At 39.3% G+C, this 15,957-nt stretch overlaps 1 protein-coding gene across 2 annotated transcripts in view; it reads right to left on the bottom strand.

Annotated features, from left to right (window-relative positions):
- Positions 1 to 15,957, bottom strand: part of LOC145438924 (uncharacterized) — a 32,532-nt gene that overhangs the window by 10,624 nt on the left and 5,951 nt on the right. Inside the window, exons 7-14 of one of the 2 annotated variants that reach the window (XM_080316316.1) lie at positions 14,576 to 14,753; positions 13,667 to 13,851; positions 8,745 to 8,938; positions 7,077 to 7,212; positions 5,919 to 6,041; positions 3,130 to 3,222; positions 1,729 to 1,790; positions 1,618 to 1,668 (exon numbers count right to left, since the gene is read on the bottom strand). In XM_080316316.1, coding sequence (XP_080172442.1) covers positions 1,618 to 1,668; positions 1,729 to 1,790; positions 3,130 to 3,222; positions 5,919 to 6,041; positions 7,077 to 7,212; positions 8,745 to 8,938; positions 13,667 to 13,851; positions 14,576 to 14,753 — 1,022 coding nt within the window. The remainder of the gene's footprint in view (positions 1 to 1,617; positions 1,669 to 1,728; positions 1,791 to 3,129; positions 3,223 to 5,918; positions 6,042 to 7,076; positions 7,213 to 8,744; positions 8,939 to 13,666; positions 13,852 to 14,575; positions 14,754 to 15,957) is intronic. The other variant, XM_080316317.1, reaches the window with a different exon arrangement.

The following is a 15,957-nucleotide window of genomic DNA, read 5'->3' as shown; positions in this document are numbered from 1 at the left end:
AATGCAGTAGCTAGGCAATTTTTGCCACGATATTTTACATTGTAAATTTTGGAATTGCGAAAAACAGTCCATATTTACAATATTCAATCCCAGAAATGATGGATTATACAGAACAAACGACTAAATTGACTGCACGTAAATTTAAGGCGCCAATGCGGAGTGGCAAGGGTGTCTGCGAAGTCTGTAACTTGAACGGGTATAAAAATGCGTTTCAAAAATCGATCTCATTAATTTTGAGTTTTGACTTGACTTCGTGATACAAAATTTGGTCACCCGGCGAATCATTGCCCATGTAACAATACTTAAGCTTTGGTTAAATGTGCAGAAGACAATCAAAGCTGTTCTTGGGAAGTCAATTTAAATCCAGCCTTAAACGAATGGATGATCAAATCGCAACCTATTGAACACCTGCCTATAATTTCACTCGGAAGATTCCAAACTCAAGATTGCGAATGGGCAAAATCACAGCCGATTCAGATCAGAACCACCAAAAACTCGAATAGAATCCAATTACCACTTTTCTATATTATTCTATTGATCTGAATTTACAACGGGACGGGACATAAGTTAATCGAAACTAAAGTCAAACCGTTTTGTACTGTTAATAGCAGAGAACTATTGCGTAATGAAATAATAAAAAAACTATGGATTCTAAATGATCTGTCACATTGCATCGAGCAGGGGAAAACATAGACTTATTGGAGGCGTAAAGCGACCTGCATGGAGCTTCAAAGTATTTATTGACGATACTGGAAATCAAAGAAAACCTCCCCATTTCAAGAGATTAATTAACTCTGATGTTTCATTGTCAAAAATACGCCGCTATCCTTCATCATTCCCAACTGCTAACAGTCCACTATGTCTTCCGAGGATAATTTCTATCAGCGGGCCGAGATTAACTGAAGGGGCGACTGTTAATCGACACCACCACATTCATCAGTTACGTGTAGGGTGGATTGCATCTCAGCTACGGTATTAGCATGAATGAGCCAGATTCTTGATTGAGGTACCAGTTATAAGTATTATTGGGAGCTGGCAATCAAAACCGCTATGCAAACAATAGGATTATTCCTGATGATTTGATTCATATGGCATACGAAATGATTTTGGCCATTCCTACTCAAGACACAATTAAAAACATAGCCACACAGTTTAATTTAGTACTGCCGTGACCTTACTCTTTCATTATTTCACAACATCATCAATAGTGTATACATTTATATAAGTGAAACTGATACCTTCGAACTAAAATACTTCAAAGTGCTTCATAGAGGTGTAGAACTTCAATATATAATTGAATAGTATATTCATATTGAAAGAACAATTCTCTAATAGTTGCTGACGATTACCCCTGACGAGTGTCAGCCGAAAATATCCGGGTTCATTTCAATATGAACACACTATTAAAATACTTGATCATATACATCAATGCACATTGCACACAGTCACCTCAATCTACCTTGCAAGTCAAACGTAGCATCGATCTTGCCTGGCAATCCAATTTCAATCGCAATTTATACCGCACGAGCCATTTAAATTAACAAAACTATTCCGCAATCAATCCATTTTTAATAACAATCGCGAGTGACAGATATTAATGTACAAACACACACTTACCTCCAGTGTGTGTTCTTCGTTCATCTCATAAATGTTGTTCTCGTAGTCTTTCTGTTAAAGATAAGAGCGGTATTTGACGCAAATCGCTTCTCTAAACGGGTATTTCCTTACCGTGATCTTGTACAGTTCTTCCGTGTGGTTATTCTTCAACGTTTTGAGCTCGTGCTGGTGCTCTGGTAATAATAATCGCGCCAAATTAGTCTTCGTTAATCACTGCAAATCTGGTGTATCGACAAACGCACGCGGACGTAACGTAATCTTGTTGAATCGATACGCGATAGGTCGACACACATCCACTACCATTGCTATTTGGCAATATCAAATCATTCGCACCGATTTTGGGAAGAACCTACATAGGGTCTGTGTGAAGGAACCCGCCCAAGGGCTTGAAAATATGTTCCAGTTCAGTTACAGTGATACAGACGTTAATTGGACCAGCCACTCAAGTAATACATGTTCCCTAAAACCTACTCGAGCACTCAGAAAAGTAGACATACTTCTTTACTGTCTAAACACACCTTTCTATAGGGCATATGATATGATTGGATTATTTCCTTAGCACGCATAATTGGTAGCATATAACTATTAACGATCTGAGTAGAGTTCCGACAGGAATGGAAGCGACTATTTGAATTTGAAATGCGAATTTAACAGTTTGCGTCGAAATCATGGAGAATATTTTTTAAGTGAGAAGCTTGAAACGACCACATTGCATGCGAACAATATAATTTGCACCATGACCGACAGATAATATCTGAGAACTCCTCAATCTTGTCACAGCCAGGTTTAGAGTACCACAAATCAACAAGAGACGAATGAGATGGCATCGTCGATGTGCCACACCGAGATGAATGCGACGGGTCTGACAATCTCTCACCTGGGTCGAGTTCTGCGCGTCGAAAGTCGCATGAAACGCTCACAAGGTCAGCCGAGACAAACGGATACGATTTTGACCGATCAAAAACCGACGTAACGCACAAGATAAATCAGCAACAGTCGCTTTTATCAAAAAACTATATAGAACTTTCCCGCATGCGGTTGTGCAGACAAAATCTAGCGCCTATCATTAGACACGCACACACAGCCAAGAGTCAACAAGATTAAATCGCAGTAGACAGTAGTCGATGAAAATCACAATTTGACACAAAAACGAATGTGAGAAATTCAGGGATTGGCCAAAGGGTCAATGGTCAAGCAATAGCGTCGGTATCTTGTCAGCATCCATGTATAAGTGTCCCTTCAGACAGAGTGCATAGTACATTCATTCGCTTTATTACCGGTGACAGTTTCCCTGACCCAAAATACCACAGGATTGCGATTAAATTAAAATAAAGGAAGGATTAAAAACGACTTATAGTAGTTTTTCAATCAAGGTTTGCTACCTGCCTTCTCTTTGAGACAGTATGAACGACTGAATATCAATAAACTTGGGGATGTCATTAATGATAGAACACAAATATTTCAAAACTCAAACAGCATTCCGGGCAAAACAAAATCCTAGAACACGCGTACCTTCTTCCGTATACTTCAACTTCCGTCCATCTTCCTCTTCTTCGGGACGCGGCGGGGGCCAGACATTTCCCAGCTTCTTGCCGGAGCCCGCACCTTTTTGAATGGCGACAGTACTCATGAGTATACTCAAGTTGCTAAAAATGCCATAAAATACTACGAGGAAGTAACAACAACAAATTTATCGATCAACAACTCAAACGCAACACTCTGGCAGAGAGATATTGTCAGGTATGCAACTAAGCAAAGTTAAACCTGAACGACAACAGACTTGTATATTGGTTTCTAAGTTTGAAATCTAAGGCTACTGTAATTCAGCTACGTTTACAAAAATACTATTCCTAGAACGATACATTTTTAGTATGAGGAAATATCACCCGAATGAGTAAGCCTGGTTTATGCGACGTTAAATTATTGTGTCACATAGCGAAATTGATCATCAGCATGTATTTTTCATTTCCTTATTTCGTACTTATCGATTAATGCACTGGATGTGTCTTTGAAAAAGACCAACAAATTTTGGCACCACATCTCGAATACCGTGCCAGATGTACAGTGTACACCTAGAACCTAGTTCTCGCATATCTACCTACTACATGTACTGAATACTCCTTTTATCATAGCTGGGGTGTGAATTGTCAATTTTTAACAAGTTAAGTCTTCGGCAAACAATCAAATTGTAGCTCAAGTATTACTTTCAACCTTCACCTACAATATATATATATACATACAAAAATAATATCTCTTACAACAAACACTATACACGATTTCTTATGCCTAGAAAACAAGGTGCTCCTAACAACGCTATATACCGACTGTAAATATCGTATACCGCGCTCAAGCTGTGTTCTGGTGTACTAATTCCACAGTTGTCGGCGTATAATTTCCGAGCAAAGCGTGCAATTACAGACTTCAATTATGACATAAAACATTCTTTTTTGCCTCGAGAAAAAAGTGTGATTCTACTTGTTTTCTATCAGACCCGGGTAAAATTGTTCAATAGGTAGGCCCACGTAGCCAATTGCAGATGAAAAAACGGTTGCCAATCCGTCCTTAAAATAATAATTTAATCTCTGTTTGCTGCTCTATACGTTTGCAAAGACACAGCCAGCGTTGAAGAGATCAAAATTCAGATTAATAAGACATGAATTAAAGAATAAGTCAGGACTCGGCCATCTGTACTAGCTGTTGAAAGGTCAAAACATGATGCGACTGGTATGTTATTATGTTAACATTCTCAAAATGTATTGCAGGTAAAAGCATTAATTCTAAGTTTCACGATTTATCTGGATGAAACCTTGCAGGATCGGCAGAATTTCCAAGCAATACGTCAGGAATAAAATACACTTCCTTTAAATTTGCAACGGCATCATCCTAATTTACACGTAAAATGGTGATCAGGTGTGTGCACAGATCACAGAAGACAACAGGCTGTCCACCTGATGAGCATCACAAAGGTCGTGATATTTCTGTAGGTGTGGAAACGCAAATTAGCATGATATCGGTCTCGGATCAACGGAAATACAAGGTAAACGAAAAATGGAATTCCACACAATTCAAAAAGTGACAGAGATTAACAGAGATTACGCGCGTATGGCACACATTCTTCCATTTTCTTGAAAACGAATACAATTTTTGTACTATTCCTACACAAATAAAACAATAACTCTTACAGGTTGACAAATACCAGAACCGTGTAGAGTGTTTTTGTGCTTATTATATTATTATTAATCAGTCTATGCATTAATATCAGAGATTTGCGACACATCAGACACATTTGAATGAGTCTATAGCCATCAAATCTGTTGCTGGACTGCCAAAATACATTACTGAACAAACCAATTTATAAAATGTACATGAGCCCATTATAAAACCAGTCAGTTACTACTCTGAACAGCTTTGATCTACATCGCGAATTCCTTATACACCCTTATCAAATATGTTTTACCGTAGGCCACTGCTCTCACCTAATAATGATCAGCAACTACATTGAACAATAACTCCGCTAGTAGTCTATTTTAATGGTATACCACGAGTCTGAAATTACTTATTATAAACAGTTTTAAATTGAAGCGTCGATGACAAGGAGGAACACGAATCTCGCCACAAAACCGTAAGACGCATATGCGTCAGCGGCAGATGAAATCATACATCATTTTCACACAAGCATCTTACGGCCATTTCTAGACGACATTGAATCTGCTAGAAATTTATTGCAGCATCAATTGATCATCGCGAGCCGTTTTGAGACAATAATGCAAAACCTCTCTCATAATGGTTTAATAAATATTCATCAGTAACGGACCACCCAGTCTCGATATCCCAAGAGGCCTCTTTATAAAGATTATAGGAGACTCTGAAAGAGTTATGGACACTGGGACCATTACAAATGGGCAAAAAAGATTGACATGCGCCTATATTTCCTACCATTGTAAAATGAGACAACTCCGTCATGCAGCTGCTTCATTAACGAGTATGTAGAAAACAGGCTGGCTTTGTTTAAAATTAATGTCAAAAGCGCGTTGCTTCTTCTTATTACAAGTTGTACTTTGCATTTGCGATATCTACGATTGCCATATCTTTCAATTTATGTCGAATGATTCCACGAGTTCCATCCTACTTCAAAATAACGACGGTGTACTTATGCTGGTCGCACGATAATTGGCAGAGCAAAATTTAGAAACTGTGCTTACAAAGTTGACCATGATAATTATGTGGAACGTTAAAAAAGTTATGACTTCGTAAATATCTACAAAGATCAAAACAAATTCAGTGAGGAAAAAGTATCTAACAAGAAGACGAACCTTCAGCAGTATCAGCGTCTTCCAACGACTCTGGCTCTTCCAATGGAGCGTCAACACTACCAGAATTGTCTTCCTTGTCTGAATCGATTTCCACCCAACTCATGTCATGGCCTGACGCAAACAATGTTGCACAATTAGATACAATGCATTATATATATTTGCGAAGCTGTGTTCTCTGCTCTCTTTAACATGAAGATCAAGTAGACGGATGTCCTGGGAGCTAAAGGAGACTTGGGAAGAAACAGTCCCCCCACCAACCTGACTGTTGAGTAGGGCTCTGACAAAAATGACTTTTTTCTCAAATCGTACTGGCTACTTGATAAAATCGTTAGGTTACCTAATTTAAGCCTACACACCAAATTTGGTTCAATTCCAACCAGTAGCCGCATTGCTACAGGAGAAGAAAGTTTCTATTTACTATCTAAAAAATAAATAACGAAAAATTTGAAAATTTTCTGTTCACCCCATGAAAGTGTTAGGTTGTCTATAGAAACGATGTTCACCAAATTTGGTTCAATTCCAAACAGTGGAAGCGGAGTTATTGTAGTCGAAAAATTTGGATTATGAATAAAATAGTATTCACGGTGACCAATTCTTTTATTATTTATTATGATGGTGCCTACCATAAATACTATTTTATTCAAATCCAAATTTTTCGACTGCAATAACACCGCTTCCACTGTTTGGAATTGAGCCAAATTTGGTGAACATCGTTTCTATAGACAACTTGACACTTTCATGGGGTGAACAGAAAATTTTCAAATTTTATGTTATTTATTTTTATATAATAAATAGAAACTTTCTTCTCCTGTAGCAATGCGGCTACTGGTTGGAATTGAACCAAATTTGGTGTGTAGGCCTAAATTAGGTAACCTAACGATTTTATCAAGTAGCCAGTACGATTTGAGAAAAAAGTCATTTTTGAAGAGCCCTGCTGTTGAGATCTCAAAAACTGGAATGTCATACGAACAGGTGCATCAAACTCGTGAGTCGCAAAACGTATGTGTAACATAATATAGGGTTGGTCAAAATCTAGTACCTGACTGATTCGAGTTCGAGTCCGGTATTTGAGTAGGCCTACCACTCACTCACTCACTGTGACATGATCTACAATACAAAAGACTTGGCTCGTACAAGATTTCTTACCTGAAACCGCTAGAGGCGACAAGGTCGGAGTGACTTCGACCTGCCGTCTGGCGTAATCCTTGTAGGTCGAGACTCCGTTCGACGAGCTGGTGGTGCTGATTCGGCTGAAAGGGCCCCACGTGTAGATTTGCTGAGGCTGAGTCAAGAGAACGAGTTTCAGAAGCAGTCGCTGAGGTGCAAGAAACGATGGCGATTTCCAGGACATGTCAAAACTATTTCAAGTGGGAGCGGAAACAGGAGTAGTTACAAAAAGTAGATTTGGTCGAGGGGTCTCAAAGGGTTGCTCAAAAAGTCACCGAGTAAATGGTTAAGTCGCTTCAGAAAACGCTGCTCACCAAATTCGGCTTGATACCAACTGGTAGATGTAAACGCGCAGGAGTTTGAAAATCTTTAATTTATTATTGAAAAAAATGCCAAAAAGAATTTCAAAATTTACTGTCAACCCCATGAAATTGTTGAGTTGTCCACTAAAACGATGCTTAAAAAATTTTGCTCACTTCCAACCCGTAGAAGCAAAGTTATCTGAGTTGTTCATTATTAATTCTGGGATTATCCACCACCCAGGCTATTTTTGCAAATCCAAAACTTTCAACTACATTAACTTCCCTTCTACAGGTTGGAAGTGAGCAAAATTTTTGAAGCATCGTTTTTTTTTGGACAACTCAACAATTTCATGGGGTTGACAGTGAAATTTGAAAAGAAAAATTAAAATTTTTTTATATTAAATTTAAAATTTTTAAACTCCTGTGTACGTTCACATCTACCAGTTGGTATCAAGCCGAATTTGGTGTGCAGCTTTTTCTTAGGCAACCCAATTATCTAATCTGTGAATCCCCGGAATACGCAAAAATAGATATTTTGGAACAACCCTAGGTCGCCTACTTTTAGCAGTTTACCAAAGGTTTTTCCTGCCGAAATTGTGTGGTGCGACATTGCAACTAATGGAAGTTGAATAAGGATTCTAAAAACCGGCGCCACTTTAAAAAATATACTCGGTTACCGTCAGTGAGGGGTCGATTTGCTGGGTTGTCATAAAATTTATGCAGACAGACACACAGCAAAATGACTTTCTACTTTGTGACATGTAACGTTTAGAAGTGGGTAGTCCTGCCCAGATAATGGAGGAGTAGAGGTGGAATGGAAGTAAACAGGATATGTCCAAACAAGGGGAAAATGAAGGTCTACGTTTCAGACTCTGAAAAGCACTCTAGTAATTAGTTTCATAAAGCGGATTTGGTCAAAAGTTCGTGCAGTTTTAGTAGGTAGTTGAAGATGTCTACTTCCAAAATTTCAAAGTGCATCTTAGCGACTAACACAAAAGAAGCTAATGACACCACAATTAGGATTAATTTTCAGAAATATATTCAGTTACTCTGATAGAGGGCATATTTCGTTCAGTTATCGCAATTTCACATAAAAATGCGATCCAAGCATACCCAACACTGCTTTTTACTTTTACAAAATTTAGTTTCAGAAGTAGTTTTGCTTTGAAAACTGCCAGTAGACTTGAGTAAGTAGTAGGCCTACTCCAAAAAGCAAAAGTAAATCGTAACTGAACGCGTTTAGTGACTACAAAAAACAGAGCTGAGCAAGTCAAAATTATCCACCAATTAATTATGTTCCTACGTGGCTACACCATCTAAAAGTGAGAGTTTACTGCTTCCTCACCACAAACTTGAGCCGGTTGAACAACGTCTTCTTTCCATCGGCCGCAACATTTTCCTTGTCCGAATTTTTCCCCTCCATCGTGTCCCTTGCGATAAGTATCCTCGATCTCACCAGGGAATCGCAAAAACGATCGACAAAATACTTAAACCCTTCGTCGGTAGCAGACGATAGCAACCAAGACTGTAGCAAAGAACCTACAGAAAGAATTGTCACTTTAAATCATTCAACAAGGACTAATCGATATTCGTATCATATATTAGGCCTAATAACCAGAGGTGTTCAAATTAGTCAGCGTAGGAACTCAAGAGAAGTAGATGTACTACCTTATATTTCTACTAAATTACATGAGCTTTAACAATCTCTTCGCCCTGATTATTCAAATTACTCAAGACACTACAAATCTTTTAAAATATATTTCCCAATTACTGTAATGGCAATTCCACGCGGTTCTTCAGACGATTTCAACCTGGGGGGGGGGGGGCGTGAAAGCATCTGAAGGGGGGCCAGAGAAGCGGTCAACTGAAAAAAATTTCGCGCTCTCCGCGATTTACCTTCAATTCACGCGTGTTTCTTTATATATAGACCGAATTTCATATTTTTTAATTCGCTCATCAACAGTCATAACCTTCCATGCCATCAAACAATCTGTTGGGGTTGCTAGCATCCCGGTGGGATTTTGTGATATGACGATAAGGGGGGCGCGAAATTTTTCACTATCATAAAGGGGGCGTGTCTAAAAAAAGGTTGAGAACCACTGCAATAAAGTGATGAAAATTTGTTCCATGTACTTTCTACTTTAAAAAAATTTTAAAGCATAAAAAATAAGCAGTTTTACCTGAAACAAATGTTCAAGGAGAAGTAGTCGAAAAAAACCGAAAAAGCATAAATACTTCATTAATGTATATGAATGTATGCAAATATATTTGAATTTGAAATGCAAATTTGGTAATTTGCGCATAAGTCACATATTTCAATGCTTTCCAAACGAATGCTTACCACCCGACATGACTGGTAGGGGGACCATTCCATACACAGACAACTGATGTTCACATCACTACCTCTTCAAATCTCCTGAAATCTGGTACACACAGAGATGAGCTAATTTTAAACAGGATGAACTTTATTTTATGAAAATTGGACCTTGGGGTCAAAAGTTACGTCACTTTGAAAATTGACAATTTTCTGCTCATTTCGGGTCTGCACTTCTCAGGTTTTATCAATGAAATATTCAAGAAGGTGTTGCTAGATGTTGGATGACAGTTGAGATACGGCACTTGGATTTATCTGAAGCTTGTCTAATCGTCTATATTTCCAAGTGAAATTTAATACCCTGTAGGTTAGGGTCAAAGGTTAAATTGGGGGGGAAATCTAAAATCAGTCAGGCATTACACGATTTAGACTGCGGATTGCTCAAAAACATATCAACATATTTTCAAAAAAACGATCTTAAATGAAAGTTTGCTTCAAGGAGAATTCGTTCATAGCTATTTGATTTTGGTTTTGAGACTGTTAAGTGATGAAATTGCAGTTTCAAGAGCACACTTCATTTGTAGACATCTAGCAACACCTTCTTGAATATTTCATTGATAAAACCAAAGATGTGCAGACCCGAAATGAGCAGAAAATTGTCAATTTTCAAAGTGACGTAACTTCTGACCCCAAGGTCCAATTTTCATAAAATAAAGTTCATCCTGTTTGGAATTAGCTCATCTGTACGTGTACCAAATTTCAGGAGATTTGAAGAGGTAGTGATGTGAACATCGGTTGTCTGTGTATGGAATGGCCCAGGGCCTACTTTGCTTTACTTCGAAAAAGTAAAAGTACTTGGTTACTGACCACAATGCAAATAACCCATAATTATATTCTTTTATCATAATAGACGCAATGGGAATGTTGAGATCAGAATATCATAAACTAACACTAGCAATAACAATTACGTATATGAGCAAGACTACAGGTCAAGCAGCATGAACTTAAATTTCGTCTAAAATACCTAATATAAGACACCAGGTTCGAGTCATCACTAACCACTTGGGGTTAAGATCAAAGAGATTAAAAGTTTGTTTATAGTGGACCTATCGCTACATGACAGCTAATAACTTATATGCCATACTCCATACAATGTTCCAATGTTCAATTGCAATTCAAGAGTATTAATGAATCTATTTTAAGACCCTCATTGATTGCAAAAAACGCACTATCTCTCGCTGAAAGCTGAATCCTCCACTTTTCTGCTAAACATTGTCACTCCTTCCATGCTGTTGTATCTCACAGTTCAACTGCTACTTGCCGGTTCAAATTTGTTGAAGATCAATGCCAACCACATTGCAAAGGCTACAGCCTGGTGCCATGCCTTAATATTTCATGATTCTTTCACAGCCGAACATAGTTTGATCGATAGCTACAAATCCATCACGAGCGAAACACAAATCCCTCTGTTACCGCCAGCAAGAAATGCGTTCAATACCGTAAGGCAAGTCAGTATTACCCTTTTCTATAGAGGCCATTCACTTAGCTCACCGACGAATAACCAAATCATCTAGTTAACGCTGTTAAACCGGGCTTAGCTTTTCAATTATCCAGCGATTTCAAAGTCAATTTCGTATGACTACACTCCAGCAAAGCCAAAATCATCTCATAAAAACACGGATGTAGAAACAAGACATTTTACACTTGAATTAAAATCATCCGACAAGGCGCATCCCTAAGCACACAAAATACAAATCAATTCACGCTGTTGACTTTCAAAGACATTTTCCCCATTTTCAAACTGCCGCGCCTGTACGATTCCGATGTTTACTCTGGTGTGAATCAATAACTAATGCTGACGATGGTTCTTATATTGACCTGGAAGGTGGTAAAAGCTGATTGCTGTTCTCGAAAGGGGGAAAGCTGTCAGGTATTGATCAAGACCCAGAAGGCATGTCTAATCAATTTGCACTATGCACACGCCTATTATGTGTGATAAGCGTTGAGACAATGCACAAAGCTACAATCGTTCAGCATTGAGGCAGCAGTTGTGATACAGGCATTCATTTTACAGCCCATGAAAATCAGTAAGTTCTACAGCTGAAGCAAATATACTCTACAGGAGCAGCACAGTTTAAATAAATAGAACTATATGGTCAAGTTAAATCTTCCTGTGACACTGTCTCTCACTCAGGCCAGGTGCCATCGGACATACTAGCTTCTCGATTGAAACTGTCAACACGGCAGGCTCACAATGCTTCATCCGATGTTACTGAATATCTGTTGCATTTCTGATGTTGCTACATGCGGCGCTATGGTTCACAGTTGGTCAGAGGTTAGGTGTAGTCTCCAAGGGAGAACAAGCGGGATATAATTATACTGGTAGCAGCCTTAAGGAACAAATGCACATTGCACATTTGTGGTAGGTGTCAGGGCGCATACAGACGTAAAAGGCCTAAAAGGATCCAGTTTCATTTATTAATTTCGTTTTTAAGGCGTCTTACGGTGGTCGGGTGCGTTAAAGACCATCTACCAACGCCAATAATATAACGTGCGTGCATTCTTAATAAGCGCGCAGGGCAAGTGAACAAGGCTTCGTTATCTATGAGAACGCGCACGAGGTTAGCCGACCTTGAATGTTATACTGGCAGTCACGCGCAATTCACTCAGACCTAACCAATTTGCCTACAGATAATAATGATACCCGACATCGATTTGATAACATTACTACTCAATTCTCGAGATGGCATTGGCGGTAATATAGCATTGCGTTACAAGCCTACATTTCAACGGCAACGCCGGTGATATAGCGAACACCCAAGTAGGCATACCACTGCGTCTGTAATCCGAATTTCAAATGTGAATGTCGCTTCCAAATGAGTGCATTTCTCACCGATGATCAGAAGACAATGGGGGTTGAAAAGTCCATTGTCATATCGGCGCCACCTTGTCTGCTCTCTGATCAATCAACGCGAAGCGCATTCCTTAATTGAGATTTCGAAGCGTGCTATATGTCGCGCACAGCGAATTCGCTAGGTGATGTTCATTGCCGGCACCACAACAACTTCGCGGCTCGCGTTTGCAATTATAAAAACGCCGCATCGAACACTACGGGAGTAGACTTGTTAGGTGTGCAATTGCATCCCAAAACACCTCTCATGTAACTTGCAAGACGAGAGATAAATCGAAGGGGAAAAGTTGAAACAGTCATAGCAGGCATGATCCTAAACAACCTAAATACATGCTGAAGGCGCCATATTTAGCCTATTATTGAACAAACAGAATTATATTAAACCGACAATGAACCATTAATAGCAGCCAATAACTGACAGCTGTCCTTTAGATACACCACTGGTAGGATCCTTCATAAAACTGTCTACTATATTTTCCATGCACGCCATCTGTTATTAGATAATTACGATGTTAAACAACCCCTATGTGAGTAATCTGGGCATGCTCTTTCCGAAACGCTGCACTTCACGCTGCTACTGAAATTGTGAATATTGATTACAGCAACAAATATCTAAACTATATCGTAACGGGGTGCTAAGTTGAAATGTAACCTATTCCCGCAATACTGACACTAGGAAGTTGAAATAGTAGCATCATATTCCGTACGAGAGCGCATAATTACGCTATTCAACTAGAAGTAGACGTAGAAATACAAATAGATTGAGAAGTGCAGTGCGGCGAAGGCTAGAATAAAATACAATGTCTTAATTATGATATATTGAATATTGATGAAGTGATGAAATGTTCCATCAAAGAATGTACAGTGTTTACGAATGTTCACTCCTGACTGGGACGTTTCGAAATGAATCGAAGACAATCAGAATTAAGAATTAACCTATTAAATACAATCAACATATTACCAATAAATGTACTACAATACGTAAGTGCCAAAGGAAATGATTGCCATATTGAATTTGATAGCAGGATATCGTTAATCGTACCTTCAAACCCGCGTTCGGAAGACATCAGTTTGTCGATGTTCGACATCAGATTAGCTTCGGCTTCATCCAATTGTTGACATTCATCCGTCACAGTGGCTGAGTCGGCGTTGACATCGGGACTATCGTTTGACGGCAAGGTATTGTCGCACAGTGTGTCGAGATTAATCTTGTAAAGTACTGTCAGTCTGTGAAATACCGCAAGGTTCTCCATGAACCGACTGTTTCTACTTAAACCAAGTAATAAAGCGTCTATCTGTGAAACAGCATCTGAGTTGTCGTCATTTTTAGTTTGAAAATTGTGCGAAAAACTAAGTAGTTTACGGATGTATTTTTACAGTTTCCAGCGCTGTAAATAGCAGAACGTTAGAATATTGGTAAATAGAAGTCTGAGGGACGCTTGCATTGTGTTTTTAAGATCTCTCGAACTAAAACTTGCAATTACAACTTTGTTCTTGTCTGTTGTCAATCGCGCATCGCACCCAGCCATCATGCACGGACTTTGGTGTAAATCTGATTAACGCACCTACTTTCCACCCCTGGTAGGTGTGTTCGACTCGTTATCACCCATTTGAAGGGGGTAAAAGTATCGTTCGCCTGGTTCACACCCCACGCTATGGTAGAAATCTAGTTGATACACCTTTCTTCTCTGCCGCTTCAAACACACTCCGTACGAACACAATGCTCTCGTATCAGACGCTTGGTCGATCGCCTGCTCGTACAGGGTACAGGCTTTTTCCTAGTTTTGATATGGCATTTTAAGGGTGCGCACTGCCGCACTGCCACTGCGCATTATACATGGGCGCATACTATACATGGAAAATTACGGTATGCTGCATACCCTTTTTTTACAATCCTGCTGTTCTGTTCAAGCTACCTCGAAGCGTGTTTTAAAAGTAGAAATTTGCTTACTTGTCGGCGTCCTGGGTGGCCGCTGGTTCGGCGGGGCTGTCTGGGTTAGGCGATTGTTGCGAACACGCGGGCGAAAGAGGGGTCCGTGTTGACAGAATGGGGTAGGACGTACTGATGGCGGGGTGTCTCTTGCCCGAGTAATTTTTACCCTTCCAGAAATCGGTCGGCGTTGATTTTTCTGAAATTCGGACAAAATGATTGAAGCGGTAATTCGGCACAGCACTTTTAACAAGCCTTAACTCAAACTTTTGGAAGACCCCGACCCCAAAAATACAATACACATCGCAAAAATCCAATGTACGGTAGTTCTTTTTATAACCTTGCCACCATTAAAAGACGAGAACAAAATCTGGTAAAATTTTAGCCATCTGTCGCACTGATTCCGAAAATGTATATTACAATCTAGTCAGGCACTGTAAGATTTAGAACCACTGCTCCAGGTGGGCGTTCGCGGAATTTGCCAAAACAAGGTTTTACAGCAAATATTCCAAGCCCTGCACAATTTTATTTGCCTTCAGTAAACTTTGATCCCGCTGATTTGTTATCATATCACACATAATGATTTAGTTTTTTTTTTTGCTTCACAATTTCAAACCATCCGAAACCAAGTCCTGCGAACTGTGTACACTGTACAGTACATGATCCATAGAATATCAACGTAATACTTCCATCAATAAACGCAGCGCCGACAATTAACCAAGCTGACCTTACCACAAGCGCGCAAATAAATTCCGACCTGGCATACGAGCGGCACTTGAAACGAATGAACTGGACTGTGGAACAAGAAAATCTAAAATCTTCAATAAAACAACAAATTTTTCTATTCTCAAGTACACAAAGAGGTGCTCGAACAGATAACCGCCTACTTCAGCAAAATATAAGTTCTCAAAACGGCTTCCTGCTGTACGGGACCATGGATGGTCGTTCAAAATCTAGTGATCGAGGTACATAGATTAGAAAAATAATTCCGGTCAGGTATGCGAATAATACGAAACGAAATCCGTCAAAGCTTGAAATTTACTTTTCCGAGTAAGCCAAGCAGTTGTCTTGTGTTCAGTATTCTACTACCACAGTTTTTTTCCAGTCAAATAACTACTTTTTGCAAGCTAAATCATGCCGAGTATGAAGTCATTTTGTATGATTGTGCCAGTACAAAGAAAACTTCAGAAGCGACTGGACCCATTAACAATAACGTAGGCGTAGGCCTACAATTGATACACAACTCTCACGAATATCGCTGCATCCGGCCTTAGCCATTACAGTTAACATATTATCTGCGGTTTCGCAGTTCACTTGGCGTTATAAAAGCACACAGCAGAGCGATACGCATCGCGGCTGAAATATGTCTTTGTTCAGACCGGGCGCATTTTCGGTGATAGAAT

This window comes from Botryllus schlosseri, chromosome 5, assembly GCF_051294905.1.
Source record: "Botryllus schlosseri isolate E-star chromosome 5, Bs_hap1, whole genome shotgun sequence".
NCBI lineage: Eukaryota > Metazoa > Chordata > Ascidiacea > Stolidobranchia > Styelidae > Botryllus > Botryllus schlosseri.
Note: the sequence above shows the minus strand (reverse complement) of the source record. Positions and strands in the feature narration are given on the sequence as shown.